At 44.5% G+C, this 9,054-nt stretch overlaps 1 protein-coding gene across 2 annotated transcripts; it reads right to left on the reverse strand.

Moving 5' to 3' along the window:
- Positions 1 to 874: 874 nt before the first annotated feature.
- Positions 875 to 8,560, reverse strand: MUC17 (mucin 17, cell surface associated). 2 transcript variants are annotated; one of them, XM_069063129.1, is made up of 9 exons: positions 8,371 to 8,560; positions 8,041 to 8,099; positions 6,466 to 6,611; positions 4,939 to 5,070; positions 4,663 to 4,834; positions 2,640 to 2,801; positions 2,365 to 2,462; positions 2,046 to 2,125; positions 876 to 1,379 (listed from the first exon to the last, which is right to left on the reverse strand). In XM_069063129.1, exons 2-9 carry the CDS (start codon positions 8,097 to 8,099, stop codon positions 1,338 to 1,340), a joined length of 891 nt encoding a protein of 296 aa, XP_068919230.1. In that variant the 5' UTR covers positions 8,371 to 8,560; the 3' UTR covers positions 876 to 1,337. The 2 variants fall into 2 exon arrangements, with proteins under 2 accessions (XP_068919231.1, XP_068919230.1); XM_069063130.1 differs by lacking the exon at positions 6,466 to 6,611 and having other exon boundaries at positions 875 to 1,379.
- Positions 8,561 to 9,054: the final 494 nt, after the last annotated feature.

The raw sequence follows: 9,054 nt of genomic DNA on the forward strand, positions 1-9,054 counted from the left end.
ATACTGTAGAAATCAAGAGGAAGGGAAGCCTAGTAGATAATCTGTCACTTGAGTGAAGGTGAGAGTGAAGGAGAAGAAAATCACAGATAGGTCTGATTTGTTGAAATAGGTAGGTGATGAGGGGCACAGCAATCATAGAAGTAAGGTGGGGAGGTAAGATGTCCTTAATACACCAGTAGAGGGTACAGGATCTCAGGGAAAGACCCCCAAAACCATTGCCCTGGGGCTGCTTTGAATGATCTTTGAGAGCAAAGTCCTTGGCTCCTGCCAACTGTGGCTTAGCTCAAAGAAGCAGGTTGCTATAACCCTAAGGTACAGTCAGCTTCTTCCCTACTCTATCATGGAGTCAGGAGGCTATTCTGAATGCTGGCTCTGCAAATCACTCATTTTGTGGTCTTAGGCAAGCTACCTCACTCTCTTTTCTCAGTCTCCTTATCTACCAAATGATGACACTTCATAAGGCTTTTGTGAGGACAAAAGATATTAAGGTATGTGGAAGTCTGTTAAAAAAAACACAGAAAGCAACATACAAATATTAGGGATAAATATTATTTGGACATGGGTTAGTGCTGGTCCTAGGTTCTAGAGGAGATGCATTCCATCATTGGCGACCAGACTGATTCTACATTGATCCCACTTCCAAAGCTCATGCCTGAAAGATAAAAGTCTTAGGAGACATTCAGCTGGCTGTTTAGTATGTACTCCATGATCTTCCCAAGGGGCCTTGGGTTAAATCATTAGAAATGTTTCACCCTTTTGTACTGAAGTCCCTCCCATAGTCTAGGACTATCCTACAGCATCAACTCATATGGATATGCCTGTGTATATATAGGAAAAGAGAAGGATCTAAGTGTTATATGTGTTTGCATATATAATTTGTCTGTTTTATTTGAAACCGGGTGGGCAGAAAAGTTTCCCCCTGGGAGAACCAGCCCCTAAGTGTCAGAACTCAGCAAAGACCACAATGATGTCTTTATTTAAGTACTGTCCCTTCCCTCTTCCCTCCTCCATTCCCCTCCTTTATTTCCTCTGTGTGAGCAGCAGGAAGTTCCTGTCGGGTGCTAGGTGAGCAGCTGCATAGTGGGAGAGCACTGTCCTTGGGATATCAATAACAAGAACACCACAATAGTAACAAACAATAATAATAATAATAATAATAATAGTAATAATAATAATATATGGTTTAAGTGCATACATAATCTCATATCAACAAAGACTCTGTTCCTCTGCTCACTAACTGAAGATTTGGCACTTCTTTCCTTGGCAAATGTTACAATTGATTCCGTTCTCATCTCTATGCAGGGTTGCACCTATAGGTTTTCTTCAGCTGTGAATTTTCATACTGAGGTCATCACCACTTGTGGCCTTTGGATCTGGATCTAGAAAGAGAAGGTATCTATATGGGTGCTTGGCTACAGGGAGATGTTGAGGCTAAAGAGAGATAAGGGCAGCAAAGATGCTAGAGATTAGGGAAGATTCCTCCCATGGATCCTGGGATGGAAACTGATATAATGGTGAGATCTGAACCAGTGAACTAATCAGATCTGTCTCAAAATAACTCAAGTTTGACTTATCTATTTAGCTGGATGTGAGAATTTCCTTGTCATAGTTTTTTATTTGACCTTGACCCATTGGCTACCCTAGGAGGACAGGAAGTGTATTGTACGCTTTCTTCCCTACCTTCTCTACCCTATCCCACCCCCACTTATCCCCCCAGGTTTAACTGTATAACAATGAATGACAAAACCAACCTAGGAGAAATGATACCTCATTTGGGGCCAAATTACTACCAGAGAAGATTTGCTTATGGATATGAGGAGAGGGCAGTCCTACAGGGTATCACGAGACCTTGATGTGTGTCAGATCTTCAGGCACCAAATATGGGAGCTGTCTTTTCTCCAACAATTGCCTTTTTTGACCAGAAGCATGGGGGTCACTTAGTGCTCAGGGCCTAAAGTCACTGCCCCAAAGCCTAGGGACAACTCTGCTTGACCTGAAAAATCTGTGTCAGGGAATTTGGGCCTAGAGAAATGCTAGAGAAATACCTTCTTTTCAGGGTCAATGTGATCCAAGGAGGGCTGGAAATTATTGTAGATGGAATCCGCATGAATGGAATCTTCTTGTTCTAGAGGCAGGGAGAACAAGGAGGAAGGTGGCACGGTTGGGAAGATAGACTTTGCATTTTCTCTCCCCCTTCCGGCCCAGTGCTTTTTTCTCCCACCTTCTTGCTGTCCATATAGTCTTGGAAGCTGTGTGGGGCCCAGAGTTTTAGAACTGGGAACTGCCTTCCATCCCCCATACCTCTGATATTCCTCACAAGTGCCTCCCTCTAGTCACTAGGAACCCAAGGAGGGCTGCTGGTACCTTCATAGATGTCAAAGCCTGTATTCTGGAAGCTCCCAGGGGCTGGTCCTCCATCTTCTTCGTGCCATTTATACACTTGATCCAGCCTGGCCTTCTGCCTGTTGACAAAAATGTCAGAATGACCCCCACCTCCAACAGAACTGGGGCTCAACACAATGCCCATAACATTCAAAGAAGCTATCTATTGGGGAGATGACCTGAAGAGTATCCAGTCTAGCTGTGATTTCCTTCAGATCATCTTTATGAGTGTAAGAAGTAGAGTAGAGATGGCTCACCTTTGGATCTTCCTCTGAGACTTGTACATGAAGACAGAGAGGGCAACAATGATGATCACCAACATTGCCCCTAAAGTTCCCACTAACCCATACACCAGATTCTTACTGGTGCTGAGGTTACAGGTTTCTCCCCAGTACCAGTGTGTATCTGTGGTCAAACAGCTGTTGAATGATAGTAAAGGTAGGAGAGAAAGAAAATTTAGGTCAAGATTACGGACACTTTCTTCTATCTCTACCCAGTCTCCAGAACTGACCCTTTTATCCCATGGAGAGAGGACTGCGAAGAAGATAAAGATGTGTACAAGTTCTAGGAATTAAGATATAGGAGATAAAGGACCAGTCAGGTGGCCCCAGGAGAAGGGAATGTGAGCTGGAGTGGGGATGGAGGCCAGATTCAAAGAACATGGGCCTAGAATTATTTGGGAGCTATGATCTTATGTCTTAGGGTATGACTACTGCTGATACAGGAAGGGTTTCAAAGCTGATCCAATTGTCATGACATGGAGTCTTCAGTGTCTAAAATCCCTGGTGTTTTCCTTACCCAAGATCTCAGGTAGTTTACAGCATAACCTAATACACAGGACTTATTGATCACAAAATCTAGAGCTAGAAGTCCATTCACCTTATTTTAGACATGAGAAAACAGGCTTAGACAGGTTAAATGACTACTCAGAGCCACTCAGAAAGGTCATAGCAGAACCAAAAGCTGACTTCCTGTCATCTAATTCCAGCTCTAGGGACATTTCTACTCCCATAGTGACACCCATAATGAGGGAAAGCATGTGTTAGACTGAATTGCTCTGTGTCAAAGTGGTCTCATGTGCCTCTCTTGCCCCTCCCTCCTGTAAACACAATTAGCTCAGCAATCACAGCATAAAGGTCAGTTTTGGAAGAGGTTCTGTATGTTTCTGACTTAATCTGTAAGTAACCTCAGAGTGGGAGAGAAGCTAGTGCCCTCGCTAGCATTTTCCACTGTTGCTTCCCCAGGCCAACTCTGCAGCCTCCCACATTGTTGTAATGTTGTTTCCTGCTCCCAGAGGTTGTTTCCTATGTTGGAAGGGCGAGGAGAGGTGTACCCATAGTCCTCATCACATGCCAAGAATCCATCACTAATTGCTCTCCCAAGCTGTAAGTCATCTTCAGATAACCCCAGCACACTCTATCAAGACAAAACTCCTTTTTCATTTTTCCCATCCATCTACTACCACATAAAGGACACCCTCCCCAACTCTGCATCAAATTCTGCTCTACCCCAATTCAAATATACTCAATGCTCCTTCCTCCCAGAAGTCTTCCTCAATTATACCTGATAGTCCTTTCTTCCTCAGACTTGCCCCCTGCCTGGGATCTTTTCAGGAAAAGTGCAATCTGGGGTGTTGTGAGGCTCAAAGAAGATAATGGATGTAAAGCACTTTGCAAACTTCAAAGCTCTCTCTAAATGCTTTAACATTACAAGCCTCCAGTCTGGTGATGACTTCATTCCCAGAGTCTTCTACTGCCCCCTTGCTGAGTCTAAGCAAGGTTTATGGAGCAATCCTGAAGTGCACTAACAACTTGGCTCTCTAGGGGTGGGAGGGAATGTATGCACACACACTTTGAAGTTAAATCTGCATTATTATGCTCACACCAAAAATTTAAGCAAGTTAAAACCATTAGAGCTAGCTCCTGGCACACAGCCAAGGGGGGTAGTAACTGATAATTTCTTTGTTTTTTGTTAGGGTGATTTGGGTTTTGTGCTTTTTTTTCTTCTTCTTGTGGGTGTGTCCTTCTATTCCTCCCATTCAGACTGGGAGCAGTCCAAGAAAGTGAATGTGGTTCCCTGAAGGCAAAGGCCAAGTCTGTTTGGCCAGCAGTGAGAGAGCACTCTTACCAGAAAAAGCCTAGGACTGTTACAGATGTGATCAGAGGGTTTTAGCCTACCTAGATCAAAACCGCTGGAGGAACAGGGGAAAATCTGGTCCAGGGAGGGCCCAGATGGGCCTAGGAGAAGGAGGGAGGCTATCAGGGGGGCCTGGGAACTTACTAGCATCGAGGGCCTTTCCGGGACCCACTCTGCTCGAACTGACACTGTCCCTGGTTGCAGTCCAGTGATGAGTTGAAGTTCTGCTTGCATCTGTTAATACAGTGTGGTGTTCCATCCTTGTACTCAATGTAGAAGAATTCCTTCAATTCTCCAGCAAGCTCTTGACATTGCTCTAAGAGGAAGGTCAAGGGAATAAAAAGGATGAACTGTTGCCCCAGGACAGGCTCCATAGCTCACCCTAACCCCTTACCCCACATCTTCTTTAGGTTTACGTACTCTCAGGATTGTACAGAAATTCTGGCTCCTGCACTGATGTCTTATTGGGGTTGAAACATAATCCAGTGAAAGAGGAAAATGGAGGGTAAATCTCCTCTTGCCTCAGGGCTTTTCTGTTGAAGGCTTCCTTACCTAGAGTGGGGGATAAGGAAACCTGTTAGGAGGTGGGGAGAAGAGGGAATACAGGCTTCCCAGACCTTCTGGCTTCAGATACTCAGCCCTTTGAAATTCTCTCTCTTCCCAGATTTTTTTCCCATAGGTCTACCCCGTTAATGGTTTTCTCCTTCTTTGTTGGCTCCACTAGCGCTTTTCACAAACCCACCTCCATCCTGGTACTGTGGCTGCTGAGAATTTCCTGGAAAATACTGGTTTTCTGGTAGTTGGGCTATAGTATCTGAAGCTACACCTGATATCTTTTCTTCATCTTAAAGGGAGCTTAGCACAGTGTGCTAGGACTCAAGTTAGGAAGTCCTGGGTTCAGCTCTTGACTCAGACACTTACTAGCTGTCTGATCCTGGGCAAGTCACCGACTCTCTACCTCAATCTCCTCATCTGTAAAATGGGGGTAATAATAGCACCTGCCTCCCAGGGTTATTGTGAGGATCAAATGAGATATTTGTGCCATGCTTGCCCCAGTGCCTGGCTTATAAATAGTTGCTTAATAAGTCCTGGTTTCTTCGTTCCCACATTTGGGATTTCAAGTTCTTCAAAATTAGGACTTTTTCTGTTATAGTTCTGCCCTCTGGCCCCTTCTCCCACAGATGGGAGAGAGAGGTGGGGCCATGGAAAACTGGTAATTTTAGACAAAGAGCTCCCTGTAGGCTCTTCCTTCCATCTCAGGAAATTCAATACAATTTAACAAACATTTATTAATTGCCTATTATGTGCAAAAGGATAGGTGATATGACAAAGGCTAAAGGACTGAGGTAGGAGTTAGGAAGATTTGGGTTCAAATCCTGCCTCTGACCTATAGTAGATGTGAGACCATAGGCAAGTCACTTAACTTCCCAGGGGCCCAGGCAACTCTCTAAGACTATAATGCAAAGGAGATGAGAATATGTATTGGCAGAGGGAGTGTCCACACTGGAAATTCCCTACACTGATAAAATCCCAGGTCTGAACCCAAAAGATAATGTGAAGAACCTTGGGCTTAGGTGCTGGGGAAGATGCAGCTCTCCTGGAGTTTAGTAGGGAAATAAAAACAAGTAGAGAATTAGCAAATTCATAATTTGTGATAGTCCATTATTAGAGAGGTCTTTATGTCTTCAAGGCCTTCAAGGTGGGGAGTGGGAGGGGGAAAGGTTGTTAGGGAAAAGGAACCCAATAGCGGGTTTTCCAGGGGAAGTGACTTTTGAGTTGGCTTTTAAAGGAGGGGTAAAAATTCACCAAATATAAAGGGAGAGGGAGGATAGGGCAGACTTAGGGACTGACCTGGGGGCAACAAAGACAGGCACAGAGGCAGGTGGTGCATCATGTATGTAGTGGGGGGGATATAAGAAAAAAAGTTGGGTGAAATGGGACACTTACTTCTGCATTCTGTGTCTGATTGCTCACTGGTTACGTTTTTAATTGTTTCCTCTACTTTCTTTGTGATAGTCAGCAATTCTTTCTCGTAATCTGGGGTGAAATCTGTCGACAGGATCACATTATAGTCCACCAATATACTGCCTTTTCTGAGAAAAGGAGAGACAAGGTCATCTCATCATCTTCTCAGTGCCTGAGCTGGGTTGGTAAGGAGGCCAACCTAACAACCACATTGAATGTCTACTCAAAGCTAGGCCCTCTTCCCTCTAGAAGGAACTCCCTTCATGCAGATAGGGGGCAACCTAGAACATCCTTTATCCAGGTGTCATCCAGAATTCAGATTCATAGCCACACTTTCCTTAGACTCAGCAATCTAGGTGCCATCCTCTGCTCCTCATTCTCACTTGGCCCAGTTGCCAAATCTTGTTTCTTCTACAATATTTCTCTGGTATACTCCCTTCTCTCTATTCATACAGCCACTACCTGAGCTCAGACCTAATCACCTCTAACTTAGATTACTGCAATAGCCTTCTAACTGGTTTCCCTGCTTCACATCCCTCCCCATTCCAATCCATCCTCCACAGAGCTGTCAGAGAAATTTGCCTAAAATAGAGCTCTGACAACATTTCCTCCCTACTCAATAAACTCCAGTGACTCTGTCTTTAAAAAAAAACAACAACAATCTTCACTAGACTCTCCTGTTCCCTCAAACTTCCATCTTATTGCTCTCTTCTTTTTATTAGTCAAAGTCCTTGAAAAATCTATTTACACCTGCTGCTTCCTCACTCCTCAACCCTTTGCAATCTCACTTCCAACCTCGTTATTCAACTGAAACTACCCTCTTAAAAATCACCAGTGATCTCTAAATTGCCAGATCTGTGGTCCTTTTCACAGTCCTCCTTTTTGTGACTTATCTGCTGCATTTCACACCATTGACCACCCTCCCCGGGATGCTCTCTCCTCCATGGGTTCTCATTACATTACGAAGAATAACAAATTCCTGATTGGCATTTAAAGTTCTTTACAACCCAGTCCTTCCTGTCTTTCTAGTCTTCTTACACATTGCTTATACTTTACTCATACATCGTGTACACGAACTGTACATTCCAACCATGTCCAGGCCTTCTTGCTGTTCCTCAAACACACACTCCATCTCCTATCAATGGGGCTTTGCTCTGCCGTCCCTCTTGCCTGCAGTGCTCCCCTATTTTGCCTCTTCCTGGCTTCCTTCAAAACTCAAACAATGTCTTCTGCAGGAGCTGTCCCCTGGTCTTCCTTGCCTCCTCCCACCTGCCCTCAGCTGCTTGTGGCTCCACCTTCTCCCGTTCCTGTATGTACCATTTCTCTATTGCTCCGCATGTTGCTTTTCCCGTGAGAACGTGAGCTTCGTCAAGGCAGGGGCTGTTGTGCCTTTTCTTTGCATCCTTGGCAAGCACAGTGCGACCTTGTTGCCTGATTGGTTCATCCTTGAAGGATGGTGGGGGGAGGAGGGAGAATACTCCAGACTAATAGAGCACCCACACCACGTAACTTCCTGCCCTCCATGGCTCTGCTTTCCCAAAGATTACAAAAACTTACGAAAGCTTCTTGATCTCCACATCAACATAGTTAGGGATGTTTTGGTAAATTATATCCATCTGAAAGGCAAAAAGGTCATTGGGTTATCCAAATAGTCAAAATCATGATATTCTTTAGCACCCCCCCCCTTCCTGTCACTACCCCTGTCTAAAATAGCCCTCCCTCTTAGCAGAAGTCTGTGAGAATGGACCTGTGTGAGAGAAGACTCTAGAAGGAAAGGGTTCAAAGCACAGAAGGACCCCCTCAGACCCTGAGGACATGGGAGAATTTGTTTTATCCCTTTTGAAGAGCAATATCTTCATTGGAGGGTTAGGCAGATGCTGCCATTACCTAAACTAGTCTCTTCCCTTTAGTCTTGTGATGTCTCTAGTTCAGCTCAAGGGTCTCTTTCAAGAAGGGATCTCCCAGCACCAAGGCTGGGGAGGCCTGGAAAGGATGAGTGAGTAAGGAAAACCCCAATAAGCTATTCTAGTCTCCACTGATTCCTTCATGGGGTGAGAATTCAGGTTTCTTCCAGAAGAGGAATACAATCCAGCCCCACCTCAATTACAATTCATGTTGCCCAACATCAGCTGGGCTCTCCTGTAGCGAGCAGTGCTTTTTCCCCCTCTCTAATTAATTCCCTATCTTATTCTCCACAGAGGCTATTCCAAACCTTCTCTTTCCTCCTCAAGTCTCCCACATATGCCCTTCACTCTCAGCCTAGTCTTTATTGAGAAAATTTAGGCCATTCTATGTGAGCTTCCTCTTTTCCTATGATCTTCATCTCAAAACTTGACATCACCTCCCACTTTCTCCTCCTTTCTCCATAGTTTCCAACACACAGAGGTGGCCTTTCTCCCTGCCAAGGTCAACTTCTCTACTTGTGCATGTTATCCCATCACCTCTCAGTTTCTCCAGCAAATTATATCCTCAATCATCTATCTCCTCACTTTCTCACAAATCTCCACCCTCTATCTACTGATTTTTCCTTTACTTCTTTCAATATGACAAAGTCTTTTTTTAAACAAACAA

The sequence above is a fragment of the Petaurus breviceps genome, unplaced genomic scaffold, assembly GCF_028583685.1.
Source record: "Petaurus breviceps papuanus isolate PSGF00001 unplaced genomic scaffold, PetGlider_PUasm1.0 90537, whole genome shotgun sequence".
Classification (NCBI taxonomy): Eukaryota; Metazoa; Chordata; class Mammalia; order Diprotodontia; family Petauridae; genus Petaurus; species Petaurus breviceps.